General features: G+C 44.7%; 1 protein-coding gene across 3 annotated transcripts; it reads right to left on the bottom strand.

The window, feature by feature from the left end:
* Positions 1 to 190: 190 nt before the first annotated feature.
* Positions 191 to 8,868, bottom strand: LOC148360438 (apoptosis-stimulating of p53 protein 2-like). 3 transcript variants are annotated; one of them, XM_088341270.1, is made up of 16 exons: positions 8,706 to 8,863; positions 8,528 to 8,629; positions 7,596 to 7,663; positions 7,429 to 7,530; positions 7,204 to 7,366; positions 5,272 to 5,432; positions 5,040 to 5,204; positions 4,796 to 4,973; positions 4,552 to 4,640; positions 4,153 to 4,495; positions 2,904 to 3,550; positions 2,694 to 2,846; positions 2,490 to 2,623; positions 965 to 1,131; positions 675 to 874; positions 191 to 547 (listed from the first exon to the last, which is right to left on the bottom strand). In XM_088341270.1, exons 1-16 carry the CDS (start codon positions 8,842 to 8,844, stop codon positions 506 to 508), a joined length of 2,853 nt encoding a protein of 950 aa, XP_088197396.1. In that variant the 5' UTR covers positions 8,845 to 8,863; the 3' UTR covers positions 191 to 505. The 3 variants fall into 3 exon arrangements, with proteins under 3 accessions (XP_088197396.1, XP_088197398.1, XP_088197399.1); XM_088341272.1 differs by having other exon boundaries at positions 2,694 to 2,831; positions 8,706 to 8,860; XM_088341273.1 differs by lacking the exon at positions 191 to 547 and having other exon boundaries at positions 728 to 874; positions 2,690 to 2,846; positions 8,706 to 8,868.
* Between the last annotated feature and the right edge of the window lie 8,847 nt (positions 8,869 to 17,715).

Here is a 17,715-nt window from a genome sequence, read left to right as displayed (position 1 = left end):
AGGTGGAGACGACTATCCACCACCAAAAAAGTACAAAATACAGTCTCGTGTCATTCTAAAGGAAGCAATCCTCCAAACATATTGTATTTTAGCTTCAAATGATTGATTTTGCAGTTCATTGTTATTGATAATGATTGATCAATCCAAAGGAAAAAATTAAAGACACACAAATAATGCACTGCTGTTTGATTCTAAACAAACTACAATTTATTTACATGGAAATAATTTTTTTAAAAAGGACATGGGTGACAAGAGAACTTGCCGTGGGGCTAGGGGGGGTTAGGGAGCTGTCGCAGTTGAAAGGACTGATCAATAAGCCCGATTTTGAGAAACTCAACTCATTTCAAAGATCAGCAATTTCTTCATAGCATGTCAGAGTGAAAAATATTTCTGCCCAGCAACAAAAACGCTTCTTTGAGTTATCTTCTGCTCGTGTTACCTTTTGGCAGGCAAAGCTTCATGTGGAGAGACTGGTCACTTCCTGTAGATGAGGGGGGCATCTGAGCTACGCAAGACTTCTATGCCGGGGGCGAATCCTCGGATAGAGCTGAAAGATAGATGGTGGCAAAGCCAATTAGAACAGTTCCCGTAGCAATCAGAACGATACGCTAACATGTGCTGCCGGTCTGCGCTACAGTGAAGCACCCCAGGCAGAACTCTGGCGAGTTACCCACCCCGAGCAGGTTTCTGGGCACGAATCCCCGGTGGTCTCCGCAGCAGGCCAACCACCAGTCTCCGTCGGCGTCCTCGTCTCGCCTCAACACCGTCAAGCAGTCTCCGGTCCGGAAGGACAGCTCGTCCGGACTTTGGTCGTCGTAGTCCCAGAGGCCGTAGACCACGCCTCGGTTCATGATACCCATCTTCTCCTGAACGCCTGTTTGCGGATACAGCAGTGTTCTTGTTCTTAGCAGCATACTTAGATCTATTCGTAAACTTTTGACAAGGTTAGGTGGTGGTTCCTGACCGTAGAGGAAGTGCGAGCACTGGGCGTATCCGTCGTCCATTTCCTCACACTTGTCGGCGGCCGTTTGGCCGTCGCTCAGCGTGACGGCCAATAGGGCGGCGCCGCTCTCTACCAAAAACTTGCAGACTTCCACGTTGTTGCAGGAGGCGGCGCAGTGCAACGGCGTCCTGAAGAAGGACGAAAAATCGGTTCTAGTCACGTGACTTTCTCTTAAAAGTACCGTATTTTCCGCACTATAAGGCGCACCGGGTTATAGGGCGCACCCCCAAAAAATAGTTTTTGGTCCTACATTTTCCATACATAAGGCGCACCGGATTATAAGGCGCTAGAATGGGAACGTGGACAAAACAGTCAGATGATTCAGTTCAACTGATTACCCCCTTAACATTCCCAAAGCTTGCAAAGACGCAAATACGTGTCGAGAACACGTGCGGATGCGGTGTCCGTAAGATGTCACTCAAATGCATCGTTCCATCATTTGGAAGGTTAAAGTCTTGAGATTCAAGAAATGCCAACCATTTCTTAGTCTCCATTTTATTTTTTTGCTGGCAACTGTGTGGACAGCAAAGTAAGAATTTGATTGTGCAGGGAAACGGGGTTCTTTACTGTGCATATGACATTAAACACTTTGAATTGAATTTTGTTTAAAAATAGACTCATCGCAGAAACATCAAGATCGTTCTAAAACAAGATACCGGGAAAATATAAAGCCGCATAGCTCACCTAAGTTCTCTTGCAGCCATCACGTTCAATAATGATACGTAACCATGGTCTTCTTACAACCGTGAGTGTAGTAAATCCAGGAGAGTCAAATATTTACAAATACAGAATAGTAAAAAAAAAATTCTCTATGCCGTGGTGCAACCCAACGTGTGATTCACATTACTCTTTTTCGGCCAATTGCAGGCTTTGTTTCGCCCCTTTAGCCTATGCGAGCCTGTAAATGATAAAAAGGATTCGCCCCCTTTACCTCTGAATAACTTTAGCCAATAGTGACTGATTCAAATGATGATTGACACATTGGTTAGCCAATGAAACGCCGGTATATAAATCCCAGCATACACCGCGGACTACTTTGCCTTCGGGGGAAAATCTAGTCGGCGGCTGCTTGCCTTAGTTGCAAGACTTTGCGACTTAATATTGATCCATATATAAGGCGCACTGTATTATAAGGCGCACGGTCAGCTTTTGAAAAAAATAAAGGCTTTTAGGTGCGCCTTATAGTGCGGAAAATATGGTAATTACAGTGGCCTTTTGACATATGAGTTACTCTAGTTAAAATAAATACGAGATGTCTTTCGTGCAAAAATCTAGGCTGAAATCCAAGTTACAAGAATTTCCGTCACCGCCAGCATTATCTCGTTCGAATTAGCATGTGCGTTTCCTCCCATACACACTGATGCCGGTTATTTCATATGGGGAAAATGTGTTAGGGATGCAAAGAATTTGATATACAAGCTGGATCTGGGAACACATTCATCTCGTATGTCGAGGGGCCACTGCCATTTCCAAAGCGGACTTTTACCATCCGTCGCTGTCGGCAGCGTTGACGTCGACGCCAAAGTGTACCAGGAAGCGCACGATGTCGCCGTGCCCCGCGCAGACGGCGTTGTGCAGGGCCGTGATGCCCTCGTCGTTGGCGCCGCCCGGATCGTCCACCTGGAGACAACCCCGTGGAGGACTTCAGGATCTAAAGACGCAGTCGGTCCAAAAGATTCTGGTTACTTACTTGGTAGATGATCCTTTGGACCAGGTCGAATTCGCCCTCCAGCGATGCGTCCAGCAGGATGGCCAAAGGGTGGAACTTGACCCGTACGCTCCGGTCTACAGGAACCGAGGCTGACGTACGAAGGATGGACTTTTTGCCCTGGGGGAGATCAACCTGATGAATTTTTTCATGAAAACCACTCCTAGCAGGTCCCTCCACAATAGGACTCACCCTCGTCTGTGCCATGGCTTCAGGTGGTCTCGGCTTGAGGACGCCATCCCCTTCTTTGGGGAAGGGTGGGAACTCATCCCCTGTAGGTGGGCACAAAGCTTCTTCACTGACATCCTGGTTGGTGGTCGTGGCCTTGCAAGAGGCGAAGTTCGGAATTGGACAACGCGGGGGGATAGGGGGTGGGATCTCATCATCTCCAGGGGAGTCCTCTAACATTTGCTTCAGGGACACTTTATTACCCTGCTCTGAGACCAGGTCTTGATTTTCTAAGATGTTAGTCTCCATGGCAGCCAGGGTGGTCTTCTGGTAGAGAAGCTTCTGGATGTCGGGTCCCGTAGGACCTTCAGGCTCCGTGACGGATCCGCGTTTCTTCAGCGGCCGAGGGGCGTGGAAGCGCCGCCGGCAGGGGTCCAGCTCAGCGTCGCCGCGGTTCTTGTTGGGGTTGCTCAAGAAGGGGAGGAGCTTAGTGGGACTGAGGGGCCGAGGCAGGGCCGGATCAACCTCGGGTTCTGACGCCCTATTCTCATTCTTGGTCTGATAAGTGCTGTCCAGCTCACTCCTCTTCGAAGTCCAAGACGATCCGGAGTCACTGGCGTCGCTATCAGACTGCTGCCCTCTAGTGGCCGGGAGGACCGGTTTACCATACACTGGAACAAGACAAATAATAATAATAATAATAATTTCCTTTGTATTGTCATTCTTTGTAACAATGTACACAGAACGAAATGTCGATACACCTGACCCGTTGTAGCGAGTCGATGCAGCCGCAGCCAACAGAGGGCGCCGCCATTATACCAATTAGGTATGTCTCGGTCGAGGCGCGAACCAGCGACCTCCCAGTCTCAAAGCGGGCACACTACCATCTAGGCTACTGAGCTGGTAATGATCAGACAGCGAGATGGATCATGAGATTTCAAGCATGGAAGGACCGAATCATAATTGGAAAGTGCTCCACGAGCATGTGCATTTAAGCCGATTAGTGGATGTTGTTTTTACTATTGGACATGAGCAAAGGAGATTGTTGGGTGCCACTTCCTTATTTTTGAGTATTCGGAACTGTTTGTATCATTGTCTCTAATGGCCAATTATGTTCTTTAATTTCACACCTCTTAGGGTGGATCTGCTTTTTGTTACCTAGGACGCTTCATCAAATGTAAAGGCTTGGGGGCAGGACCTTTAGAACAGATTGTCTACTAAAGTTTAATATTTTGGTCCTTCGAGCCGGAAATACGTTTTTCTCTATAATTACCTCGTGTTTGACAATGTGGAAGCGTGCTAGCCTGGCAACTCTTTCCAGACACGCCCAGTTGAGTGTATATGGAGTAGATAGAAGACCCTGCCACCCTCTGAGGCTTGGGCAGAATCGTGGACGAGGTTTCTGAGGTCTCTTGGGATCTTTGGGGCTCCGGGGACTCAGGTGTGTAAGGTCTCACGGCGGCGGCTGGGGGCCTCTCAAGCTTACGGGGGAGCGGGAGGGTGTTACTATGGTAGGCACCCCCCGATGGTCTCTTCTTTCCTGGGAAAGCCCCACTGCTGGAGTGCAGAAGGGGTGGCGGACCAAAGACTGCCTCGCAATTGGTTGGCCCCCAATCCTAGAAAAGAAACCACACAAGTAAACTCGGCAAGTTTTAAAGGACTCGTTTTGTACCTTCTGGTCTCTCTGCTGCTCCTGGCTCATTGGGTTGTTATGCAAGGGAACAGGAGGCGGAGGGTTGGAGCCCTTGTTGGAGTAATTTCCTGTAGAAACAAGGTTGTTCAACTATTTGAGTTTTAGAGACACTGGGACAGGCGTGTCTTTATCATGTTTTGTGAGATTAAGGACACGAGTGAGAGAGAAAGCAGTTTGTCTGTCGTCCTGCAGGTGTCACAACTGCTATTTTTTCTTTCTTGACCTGAGGAGCGGCGGTGAAGGTTCCGAGGAAGTGTCGAGGCTCGGGCAGGGTATCCTTCAGAGCCTTTGAGCGGGGATTTCAGAGACCAATCGGAATTTTGCCTGGGAACTTTGTAAGAGGACTGGACGTAAGGACCCACCGCAGCCACCTTGGATGAGGCTGCACCATCCAAGACCACCTGTAGGGGAAAGCAAATTCGGCTGGTCTTTCGGTTTCAGGATTCGACATCACCAGCCGCACTCACAGGCGTGTTCTCCTTGTGCCGAAGCCCCGCCTTCTTCTTCAAGAGACGCCGGCGCAACTCAGCCACCCGTTGCTCCATGGTGTCCACCTCCTGGTTCTTCCTGGTAAGTGCGTCTTTCTGTTGCCGGAGTTTGGTGCCCTGCTCTCGGTTCAGGCGGTCGCTCAGCTAGGAACAGAAATTGAGGGCTGAGCGCAAAACATCTTAGCACGGTTAGCGAGCGTGCTAGCCTCACCCGCAGCTGGCTGCAAAGACGCCCCAGCTCGGCGGAAGAGGCGAAGTCTTGAGTCCGAAGCAACTCCAGCTGTTGGCTTAGCTGCTCTACGCGAGCCGCGCCGGCAAGAAGTTCTTTTTGCTTTTCCAAGAAAAAGGCGCTCATGTCCTCCACCTCTGAAGCTGAGGAGCACAATTTGCCAACTCAGAAGCTGAGATAAAGCCTATTTACAACCTTTCTTTCGTGCTTTTTTCAACTGATTTGGACAAGTATTTAAGTTTCATGCTCCAGAACCGAGACTGCTACAGAATTTAGAAACTGCAGCTTAGTACTTGTGCTTGATTCCTACAACTTCCCTATAGTCTTCGACCTTTCCGTTTTGTTTCAAGAACCTGTCTAGATGCTTGCTATCATTCCAGAAACTTCAGGTGAGGTCTAGACCCTTACATCTGACTTGTAGAACCCTTAAGACTTTATAGATTCCTTCTAATGCCTTTCACCATTCATAAACATCTTGGTGAAGTCTCTTAGCATCTCGTGACTGTTCTGAACTCTTCTACATTGTTGTAGAACTGTTTGCATCAATTTTATGACCCTCTGGATTACTTCTAAGGCCTTTCAGAAACTTCCTGGGGATGTCCTTAACCTTCTAGTGACTGTTCCAGAGCCTTCCACCTGACTTGTAGGATCTTTTGCATCAAGTAGGGTTACTGGGACGCTTATACGGTCTTTTGGTGCCTCCCAACCTTTCTGAAACATCTTGGTAATGTCTAGACCCTTCCATCTGACTTGTAGAACCTTTTGCATCAACTTTAAGACTTTCTAGATCTTTTCAAAGGCCTTTAATCTTAAACTTCAGGTGATCTATTTAACCCCCCTAGTGACTATTTAGAGCCTTTCAATTGACTCCTAGTGGATTCAGTAGCGCCCATACGGCTTGAATGACGACCTAAAAGACGGACGCCTTGGTTAACTGATGAAACTTGATCGCTTAAACAAGAATGCAGGAAATCTGAAAGAAAATGGCGCACCAACAAGTTTGAGGTTTTCCGTCAAACCTGGTGTGACAGCTTGTTAAATTATAGAGCAGCCCTTGCCTCTGCAAAGTCAGCCCATTTTTCGAAGGTGATTGCGGCACAAAAGAATAACCCCAAATCCTTTTCGACACTGTAGCGTCGCTAACGAGGCAACGGATTATCCCAGATAGTTCTACCCATTCATCCCATGACTTGTTCTGAAGTTGGTTTCCGCTGGGAAACTTGGATTACATAGACCACCCTGAAGTGCACACAAGAGCAGGGTTCACAGACAGAAATTCCCTTCATTTACAGGAAGTTACTAGACTCTTCAGCTGTATAATAAAGATTTGAACCCCCAGTGATCCATACCAGAGATTTCTTTTGTTGCCTATCCGAATGAAATTTTGCTTATTAGTCAGTCGATTGGAGAAGTTTATATTGAAAAGCGCCAACATGAACTTTTGAGTGGCCACAGGACAGGCCTCCGGAGACCAATGACATCATCGGGTTTTAAAAGGACAGGCGCGAATGCCTGCTCTTTCTTATAGGACAGCGGCCCAAAGGAGGGCCCTGGCTGGCCTTTCCCCCCCCTGGACAACGGGGACAAAGAAAGCCAGAGTCCGGGGTACCGGCCCTTTTTTCTCCCTCTCGATCGACTGAAAAGAGCAACCGATGTCGTCCACACGGGAGTGATATCTTTCTTCAAGGGGGGCGCTAATGAGGCCCTCTTGCCCTACTTGATGCTTTGTCTGACCAAAAGGTAACCCGAGAAAAAGATTTTGCAACAAACCGTTTGGTGCTAGGAATAAATTTTATCACTCGGACACGCTATGAAGTCATTCCTTATCATTGAATTGAGTTGAGTTGATTATCTTAAACCTGGGCTTATTACTTTTTACCGCTACAGTATTTTTGCATCAACCTTATAACTGACCTAGCTTGCTGTTGGTGACGCGCTTGAGCTCCACTTGGCCCCTGAGGGCCCGCACCCGCCTTAATTTGGCCTCCTGCTTGACGGCGTTTTCCCGAAGACGTCGCAGGCGCTCCTCGTCCTCTTCTGGCTCGTCTTCGTTCCTCAATCGCCTCAAACGCTTCTCCTGCAGCGAAAACAGCAGTGAGGTGACGATGATGTCACAAGGGCGTGATGATGTCATCAAACCGTGACAGCCAGCAGTCTCTGCTTTTCCTGGATTTTCAGCTGCTGTCGGAATGCCAGATCCTGCAGCTCGCTCAGCGCCACGTCTGGATGAGACCAAGACACCTGCAATAATTCACCAAGTTAGCATGCTAACGGTTAAGGTTCCGGGTTTAGCTAACTCAAATCACCGGGTCATCCGCGGGTGTCATCTTATCTTGGCCTTGGCTGTTCATGTGGTCCGCGGCCCCGCTAGTGCCTGCACACAAAAACTGATCATTTGCCACTTTAGCTTAGATGCTAATCAGCCGAAACGATGTCATCAGAAGGCCTCAGTTACACAACTCAACCTTCTTATAGATTATTTCATTAGCCTGCTTCATTCCAGTTGCGTTGGCTGCAGATTTTTTTTGACTGGGTATAAAATCTCATTCCAAGAGCTGAGTCGACAAAGCCTTCTTTCATCTCCGGCCCACAATTGACCAACTTTTGCCTTGCGTCACCAAGTAGTACACATGATCCATTTTTTTCTTATTCAACTGATTTGGGGTAGAGGTGTTCTCTACAACCTGCACCTTAACTTCTGGAACTCTCTTTTGGAATACAGCACCCCATCATCTACTGGACTCAACTTTATGGACGGACAAAATTTAATCCAGCTATCTTGATATCTATCATTTTCTGAGTCATATTCCACCAGACTTGTGTCACATTTTACTCACCTCAAATGTCTCCAAGTTCCATTTCAATCACTTTTTTAGAACAGTTCTGGAGGTTCCTTGCCTTGTTTCCATTTGCATCAATTGGACATCACAGTATCTTCAACTTTACTAGAAACGTTCCAAGATTTGAGCTCTCCTCTTTAGTGCCTTGTAGATGTTTCATTTGTAAACCTGGTACCCTGATTCCAAATCTTCCTGTCCTCCTACCATTCTCGACTCCAAGCTTTGTATTGTGACACACTGTCCGGAGATGAAAGAAGGCTCTGTTGATTCAGCTTTAGTGGGATGGAGGGAGATTTGAATTTGGGATGGAGAAAAAGTCCACTCAGATGTAAATCAGTACGTTCGTATCGCAGTTCCCTATCGAATAGACCTCAATGTTTGCAGGTGTGTGTTGATACCTGAGTGTGGTAAGTGTCTGAGGAGGTAGGTCACCTCCCCTCCGTGTTGCCCCCAATGTTGCAAGACGTCCATCATGTTCTCGTCGTCCCCGACGACGCGTTCTGATTGGTTCAAAAGCATCGATGGCGGCGTCACCTCAGCCCATTTTCAAATGTTTTGAAGCCTGCGCAAACCCACCTTCTCCCCTCCAATTTTCAACAAGGCAGTAGCCGTTCTCTCCCGGTTCCTGGCAAAATTGGAGAACGTCCCTGCAAAGCGTATCTGGCAGGACGGGAACTTCACAGCAGTGGTCGCCGTGGAAAACGTTAACAAACATCTGCAGATGAACCAATCACATGACTGCCAGTGCCGTACGGGTTTTGGAGAAAAACTAGTTGAAAACGACAAGGTTAAAGAAGTTTGAAAGCATTAAAGGTGGGACTATTATGGAGATACTATGAACTTTGCAGGACAGTATGTCGTGTGACAAAACTGTCCTGAGGGGCTTGCATTTTGGCTTACGGACAGAAATTCCCTTTATCAACAGGAAGTGAGCCGACTCTAGCTGTATAATAAGAATAGAATAGAATAGAATATACCTTTATTGTCATTGTTACAACATGGGATATATTGTGACAACCAAATTGGACGTGGCACTCCAGTTCCACATTTTACAGTGAGGATAAGGAAAACAATGAGATAAAGGAACAAAGAAGATGTTTTAACTGTTTTAACTGTACTTGTTGTATAGGCTTTGTTTTGCTCCAGAGGGGGATGTATCAGGGGGTGAGGGACAGACAGAGATGGGCGGATCCAAGTAGATGTTTGATCTTAGTGTACACACGGTCCAGTGTTTTTTCCCTAATTGCTCAGTCCACGTGTTGAATGGATTTGGGAAGTACAGTCCTTAAACATGCCCGATTAAAGTCGCCGGCGACGATAAAAGCTCCGTCGGGGTGTGCGAGCTGCTATTTATTGATAGCAGCGGGCAGGAGATTTAACGCTATGCTAGCGTTAGCATCCGGTGGAACGTTAGCTTCCGGTGGAACGTAAACATCAAGCACAATGACCACAGTTAGCTCTCTCTGTAGATAGAAGGGTCTACAGTGACTCTACACGATAGTGCTAGAAACTCTATATCGTGTGAGCAGTGTGTGTCAATGATTCAGCTGTTATTGTAGCGCATAGTCCCCAACCCGTTTTTACCGGATCTGCACCTCGGAGTGTTCATTTCTAATCAAAAGTATAAATGGGTGCCTATGTATGTCATCATGATTCAGGCCAGGGATATATTTCGTCGCGTGTCAGAATCAAATTTGCCAATGAATTGTTGTGGATTAACTGTAAATCAGCAGCTTTGGAGTTGACAATAACCTATTGTGTGCAGACATCTGGCAGCATGTTATTGCAGGAAGTTGTGACTTGTTATGCTGAGCGAGACGGCCTGAAAAAACAAAATTGTTTTGAACACACTATAAATGCTGACGTGAAAAGAGAAACAATGGACGTTCCTGAACGAATGCTGAATAAAGAGCGTTCCCTCTTTGCCAAATCTCCTCTCTGCGTATATTTTGGGGCAACGCCCAACCACGTCCTCTCCAAAAGAATCAGTCAATTGGAGAACGTTATTTCGAAAAGTGTCAACAGGAAAATTTGGACGGTCACAGGACACGCCTTCGGTGACCGATACCCTCATCTGTATTTAAAAGGGAGGCGGGAACACTTTCTTGCTCGCTCTTTTTCTTCGTTTTTGCTTCTATGAAAGCGGCCCAAAAGGGGTGCCCTGGCTAGCCTTTGCCCCTTTGGACAACGGGTACAAAGAAGACCGGAGCCCAGGGCCTTGGCCCCTTGGCGAGGAAGTATGGCGCAATCCAACCACAAGGCTTCGATCGGCCATGCGGTGACCCTTCCCCACAAGATGTTTTTTGTCCAACAAAAAGGTAACACAAGAAAAACATATCACGGCAGACCGTTTTTGGTGTTGGGCAGAACTATTTTTCATTCTGACATGCTATGAAGTAATTCCCGATCATAAAAATGGATCAATTATCTAAAAATCCCGCTTATTGAATAGTACTTTCAACCGCTACAGAACACCTTTAACCGTTAACAGTAGTTCTCGAAAACAATGCCCTTGTTTTTTTCCCATTTGATTTTCTTGCCATTTAAATAAATTGTAGTTTGTTAAGGAATCAAATCACATTGAATGGTTTATGGGGCTATATTTTTTCCTTTGGATCGATCGAACATTATCAACACCAATGAACTGCATTTTGATCAATTATAGCTAGAATACCATTTGTTTAGAGCAGGGGTCAGGAACCTTTTTGACCCAAAGAGCCATAAAAGCAAAACATGTTTTAAAAAGAAATTGAGAGAGCCACATCATATCTTTTCAGACCAAATTGAAAAAACTGCCAAACACGCTCTGTAGACAAAAGCTAATTCTTCGGCACATTTTATTTCACTGTGTGTTATTTGATGATATTTCATCAAATGTATGAAATGATAATAATGCCAAATCCTGTGTCCCAAATCAATGTCAATATGCCATTTACAATTTGTCTTCCACCTTCAGTTAAGAGTTTTGTCCTTAATAACAGTTCCAAAACAATGTGCATGCAAAGTTCTTTTGTAAAAATGTCACAAATGACTGCAAACGATAAGCATATCATCATATTCACTTTCGGTGTAGACTGCACTGAGCGAGAGAGAGATGGAGAGGGATCCGCCCACCTGTACTGCTCACCCAATCAAAATCGTTTGCCAGCGTTTGTATTTATCAGTTGAAATGGTTTCTTATCGAACTCCTACATTAAGTTGCTTCGGCTTTATTTGGACCAAAATCGGGATGAAATCACTCGTCTTTGGAACGCCACAGAGAGATGTGCAATAGTTACCGTATTTTCCGCACTATAAGGCGCACCTAAAAGCCTTTATTTTTTTCAAAAGCTGACCATGCGCCTTATAGTACAGTGCGCCTTATTTAGGGATCAATATTAATTCGCAAAGTCTTGCAACAAATGCAGCAGCCGCCGACTCGATTTTCCCCCAAACGCCAAGTAGTCCGCGTTGTATGCTGGGATTTATTTACCGGCGTTTCATTGGCTAACCAATGTGTCAATCATCATTTGAATGGATCACTATTGGCTCAAGTTATTCGGAGGTCAAGGGGCGGATCCTTTTTATCATTTACAGGCTGGCATTGGCTTAAACGGCAAAACAAAGCCTGCAATTGGCCGAAAAAGATGAATGCGTATAGCACGTGGCTGACGGCATACAGAAAGCATTTTTTTACTATTTTGTATTTGTAAATCTTTTATTCTCCTGGATTTACTAAACTCACGGGTATAAGAGGACCACGGCTGCACATTATTATGAACACAACGACTTCGGTGAGCTACTCTGGCTATATATATTATCCCTGTATCTTGTTTCAGACTGAACTCGATGTTTCTGTGATAAGCGGTGCAGATAATGAATGGAGTGTCTATTTTTAAATTCAACTCAATTCCAAGTGTTTATTGTCATATGCACAGTAAAGTTGCGAGCGAAAAAGAAAATAGAAACTAAGGAATGGTTGGCATTTCTTGAATCCCAAGACTTGAACCTTCCGAATGATGGAACGATGCATTTGAGTGACATCGTACGGACACCGCATCCGCACGTGTTCTCGACACGTATTTGCAAGCTTTGGGAATGTTAAGGGGGTAAGAAGTTGGACTGAACTATCTGACTGTTTTGTCGACGTTCCCATTGTAGCGCCTTATAATCCGGTGCGTCTTATGTATGTCAAAAATAGGACCAAAAACTATTTTTTTGGGGTGCGCCCTATAACCCGGTGCGCCTTATAGTGTGGAAAATACAGTACATTTGATTTCGGAGCCATACGTACTCATAAAAAGAGCCATATATGGCTCCCGAGCCATAGGTTCCCTACCCCTGCTTTAGAGGATCGCTTCCTTTAGAATGAAATGAGACTCTATTTGGGGAATTCATTTGAGCCGGGAATCTATCGGTCAACTCGATAACCTGCAATTAGATTCTAAACCAAATTAATATCATTTGAAGCAATTCTCCCTACTCGTCTATATTATAGGTTTTTGTCTTCGAATCAAGCTAAATGGTCTCCTCATTTGTCCCTTTTTTTTTAAACGAGTGTTAACGAAATGATATAAGTACCCCGTTATTTCAGTCGGTTTTTGAAGCCAAAAGTAGCTTCGGACGTCATCGAATCAGAACTCAACAAAGGCTCTTTGGTCATTGGAATTTTCCATTCTATTTTTAAGTTTCCGTTTGGATTTAACATCAGGACCGCCCTTTTTGGAGAAAGGACGATAATAGCGCATTTGTGTATTACTACATTTTTCTGTCGCTCATTTATGCCCAGAATATTCTGTAAATAAAACATTCGAAGGACCTGTTTATCAATTTCCAGCCTTTATTGTGATATCTAAACTTCTCGCCACCTAGAATCCCACCGACCCGAAGGGAAAAAGTTGTTCCTCTTCCACAGGGTTCTAGAATCCAGCTAAGGGTTTTGAATGAAACGGGTTGTGAAGGAAACATTCCACCAAGAAAAGTCCATGGTGTTTTGAGAGAAAGATCCAAGTCCTAGAACTGAAATCAACTGTAGGATCTAGAATTCAAGGACCAGATTCTGGAAGGTCTTTGAAGTTGAGTTGAAGGGTCGAAAAATTCAAATTCATTCGGATGTTCTTGTGGTCAAGTAGAGGTTCTAGAGTCGCAAATGAAAGGTTCTACAAAGCCAGGTTGGAGGTATCTTGGAGGGGTTTCTTACCTTTGAATGGGAGTGTAAAGTCCTGGAGCCTGTAGGATCTAGGATTCAAGGACCAGATTCTGGAAGGTCTTTGAAGTTGAGTTGAAGGGTCGAAAAATTCAAATTCATTCGGATGTTCTTGTGGTCAAGTAGAGGTTCTAGAGTCGCAAATGAAAGGTTCTACAAAGCCAGGTTGGAGGTATCTTGGAGGGGTTTCTTACCTTTGAATGGGAGTGTAAAGTCCTGGAGCCTGTAGGAGAAGATTCTTGAAGATTCTAGAAGTCCAGTGAAGCGTTCCGCAAATCTGGTAGAAAGCGCCAATAACGATGTTCTCGTGGTCAAGAAGTAAATGCTACAGGTAGAATGTTCTAGAGTCACATCAAATGGAAGGTTCTACCAAGCAAAGTCCAAACTATGGAGGAGGAGCTTCTTACCTTTCAACGGGAGGTTCAAGTCTTGGAGCTCGAGTCAACTGTAGAATCTAAAATTTGAGTGCAGGATCTTGGAAGGTTTTTAAAGTCCAGTAAAAGGTTCCACCAATCAGGGAGAGAGAGCAAGTATCACGATCTTCTAGTGGTCAAATACGGGTCCATGTTTTTGGATTTGGACAGTCCTGACCAGCACAGGAAGTAGACGACGAGCTCACAAAGACAGCAGCGTGGTCACGTGACCGCCTCGTAATCTGTTTTCCAATTAATGTCTGTCGCCGTTTGAGGAAGGGGGGGTTGCTTCACACCCTCCCATTAAACAAGCCAAATCTGAGATTTGGCTGCCCCCCCTGTTGCCACGGCAACGCGGCAGTCGCTCACCACGGGTCGCCTCCTCGACCACGCCTGAGGCCATATGGAAGGTCACGTGACCGCCAGGATTAGCAAACACTAACGGGGGAACATGCACGCTGTCCAGGATTACAGAGAAACTTTGAGCTGATAGCGAAGCATCGGTCCCTTCGCTCGAGGGAACGGAAAAGCAGAGAAAGTCACAAGTGTCTCGTCTCATGGGTTCGAGGTCCTAAGCAGGTTTTGCCTCCTAAGCTCCCAAGACACTTTCTTCTCCTGGTTTTTAGAACTTTGTCATGGACCACTATGGCAACAGACTTTGACAGTTTTCCACTCAACCATTTTAACCTTCACACAAAGTCTGAGGGTCACCAATTGGCCGGGTATGGAACTGGGCACTGGTGTCGGATCTCCACCTACCTGTTCCTAATCCTCCTAGACCAGGGGTGTCAAACTCATTTTAACCCGGGGGCCACATGATAGAACAAACATTCTCTCGGGGGCCGGACTAGTATATTAGAGAGAAAGAAAAAGGGAAAAAAAAATAAGACAAAGCGAAGGAGAGAAAAAGAGAGAGGGTGGGAGAAAGAGAGAGAGAGAGAATAGGGAGAACGTGAAACGTGAGAAACAAGAGCTAAAGGCAATTAATGAGACAGGGAAAGAAAGAGAGAGAAAGAAAGATGTACAAAGAGAAATAGAGAGAAGGAGAGAAAACAAAAGAGAGAAAGAGAGAATGGGAGAAGGAGAGAATGGGAAACCTAGAGAGAGAGATAATGAGAGAAAAGAGAGAAAAGGATGAGAGAGCAAAAGAAAGTAAAAAGACAAAGAGAGAGAAAGAGACAAAGAGAAACAAAGAAAGAGAAAAAGAGAGACACACAGAAAGTGAAAGAGAGAGAGGCAGAGAGGCAGAAAGAGAGAGAGAGAGATAGAGAGAAAAGAGGGAGAACGTGAAATGTGAGAAACAAGAGCTAAAGACAATTAATGAGACAGGGAAAGAAAGAGAGAGAAAGAAAGATATCCAAATAGAAATAGAGAGAAGGAGAGAAACGGAGAATGGGAGAAGGAGAGAATGGGAAACCTAGAGAGAGAGATAAAGAGAGAAAAGGAAGAGAGAGCAAAAGAAAGTAAAAATACAATGAGAGAGAAAGAGACAAAGAGAAACAAAGAAAGAGAAAAAGAGTGACAGACACAGAAAGTGAAAGAGAGAGAGAGAGAGAGAGAGAGAGAGAGAGAGAAATACAAGTACAGTGTCTTTGTGAGAGGCACCTGGCTTTGGCAGCATCAAGTGGACCTATTTACACCTACAGCTCGTTTTTTCTCTTGCGCTTCTCTGAGCGTCGTCTCGCGGGCCGGATTCAATCCCTAAGCGGGCCTGATCCGGCCCCCGGGCCGCATGTTTGACAACCCTGTCCTAGACCTTCACATAGGACGACAGTGGCTTGCGAAACTATTTGGCCCCCTTGAACATTGTGACCTTTTGCCCCATTTCAGACTTCAAACTTCAAGATATAAAACTGTCATTTCTTGTGAAGCAAGCATCAACAAGAAGTGGGACACAATCATGAAGTGGAACACACTTGATTGGATGTTTTCAACTTTTTTAACAAATAAAAAACGAAAAAGTGGGTGTTGTGCAAAATGATTCAGCCCCATTGAGTTAATACTTTGTAGCGCCACCTTTTGCTGCGATGACAGCTGCAAGTCGCTCTATCAGTTTTGCACATGGAGAAACTGATATTTTGGCCCATTCCTCCTTGCAAAACAGCTTGCACAGTGCTCCTTGGGATGTTTAAAGCTTGGGAAATCTTTTTGTATCCAAATCCAGCTTTAACAGTATCTCGGACATGCCTGGTGTGTTCCTCGTTCTTCATGATGCTCTCTGCCCTTTAAACGGACCTCTGAGACGATCACAGTGCAGGTGCATTCATACAGAGACTTGATGACACACAGGTGGATTCCATTTATCATCGTTAGTCATTTAGATCAACATTGAATCATTCGGAGATCCTCACTGAACTTCTGGACAGAGTTTGCTGCACTGAAAATAATACTTTCGCAAGCAACTGTGTATGGATTTCAGCCTTTGTTTGGGTCACTGCCATCCCACACCTTTTTTGACCTATCTGCCTTTCAGATTTAGTTTTTGTTTGGTTTGGGCTGGGGGCCATTTTAGGTTGAGATCTTTGGGGACGCTGAACATCCAGACGGTCTGGACGGTTAAAAAAAGTATTCATTTCACCTACAGCAGTGGTCTGGAACTCGATGATAGTTTGAGGCTCCTGCCTTAATATGAGAGTTAAAGGGACAGTGTGTTTTATTTGCCCACTGAATCATTTCTTCCTCATGCCACGAGGCTCTTTAACTCCACCCGGGGGAGTAAAAGCCCACATCAAACCCCACCCCCACACTTGCATATTACCCTATTTTTATTACAGTGTGTACTATTTAAATACTCTATAGCAAAACATTATAATGGGTATTTTTGTATTCCATATCTTTTATATATTTATGTATTTATTTTTAACACAAGGATACTGCTGGAAGTGTGAATTTCCCTACGGGGATGAATAAACTATCTATCTATCTATCTAGATGTCGCCGTATTCTGTCGTGCCACCGAAAACGAGTGCTAAAAGCGCAACGGAGGAAGACCAAATACAGAGATTCAAAGTGACCAAAAGGCACCTCGTTACTTTTGAAAAGAAGAGAAAGAAAAAGAACGAAAAGAAAAGGAAAAAAAGGAATAAGACAAAAAGCAAAAATTAAAAAAAAATTAAAAATAAAAAAGAGAATAACAAAAACAAAAGAAAATATTTTTTGTTTCCGTCTGTTTTCTCTTTAGTTCCTTTTTTTGTGTTCGTTTTCTCCATTTTCCTTCTTATTCTTCCCATTTGAATTTTTTGCCCCATTTTCTTATTTCTTCTTCCCTCTTTTTTTGATTCATTTTAAAAGGATAATCATTTCCCCTTGTTTTTGTCTTTCTTTGAGAAAGGCTGGGTAAGAATGGGAAAAAAATAGCTGATTTTTGTCTCCGTAGTTTGTAGTCTTCCAAGTTTCCTTCACTACACAATAAAAGCGACGTCTAGTGGACAAATATAAAACACTATCCCTTTAATAAAAAACAAACTTTTTTTGTTGAAAAGCCCATTTGGCTCAAGCTCACCGGGACCCTAGTTTCCAAGGCCCCCCACTTCTTAAGCACACTTGCTTCTGGCTTCTCTGCATTTGGGTCCACCTTCAACACCGGGACCTCCTGACAGACAGAGCTCAAGAACCTTCTTCTAAATTCACAAAAACATAGTCCTCATCCATTTCTAGAACTTTGAACTTGGCTTTCAAAACATGGATGGATGGATGGATGGAAGAATGGATAGATAAATCAGAGAACTGAGGCATGGACGTCAAACACATTTTAGCTCGAGGGCCGCATGATTGAAAAATTAAGATTATAAAATGATTATTAAGGGGGTTTTTCCATTTCAATATTTGCACATTTGTAAAAAAACAACAACAATTGAATTCATTCCCACTACAGTTTATTTAACTCAAGAAACTCATGTAGACTGTAAAGTGACCAGAATAGCATGCAAAGTTTAAATGATTGATGTAATGAGTTTAATTTTTCATCATTATTTATTTCAATTTATTT

The sequence above is a fragment of the Urocampus carinirostris genome, chromosome 8, assembly GCF_059441175.1.
Source record: "Urocampus carinirostris isolate Australia breed hairy pipefish chromosome 8, RoL_Ucar_1.0, whole genome shotgun sequence".
NCBI lineage: Eukaryota > Metazoa > Chordata > Actinopteri > Syngnathiformes > Syngnathidae > Urocampus > Urocampus carinirostris.
This window is presented reverse-complemented; position numbering and strand designations above follow the sequence as displayed.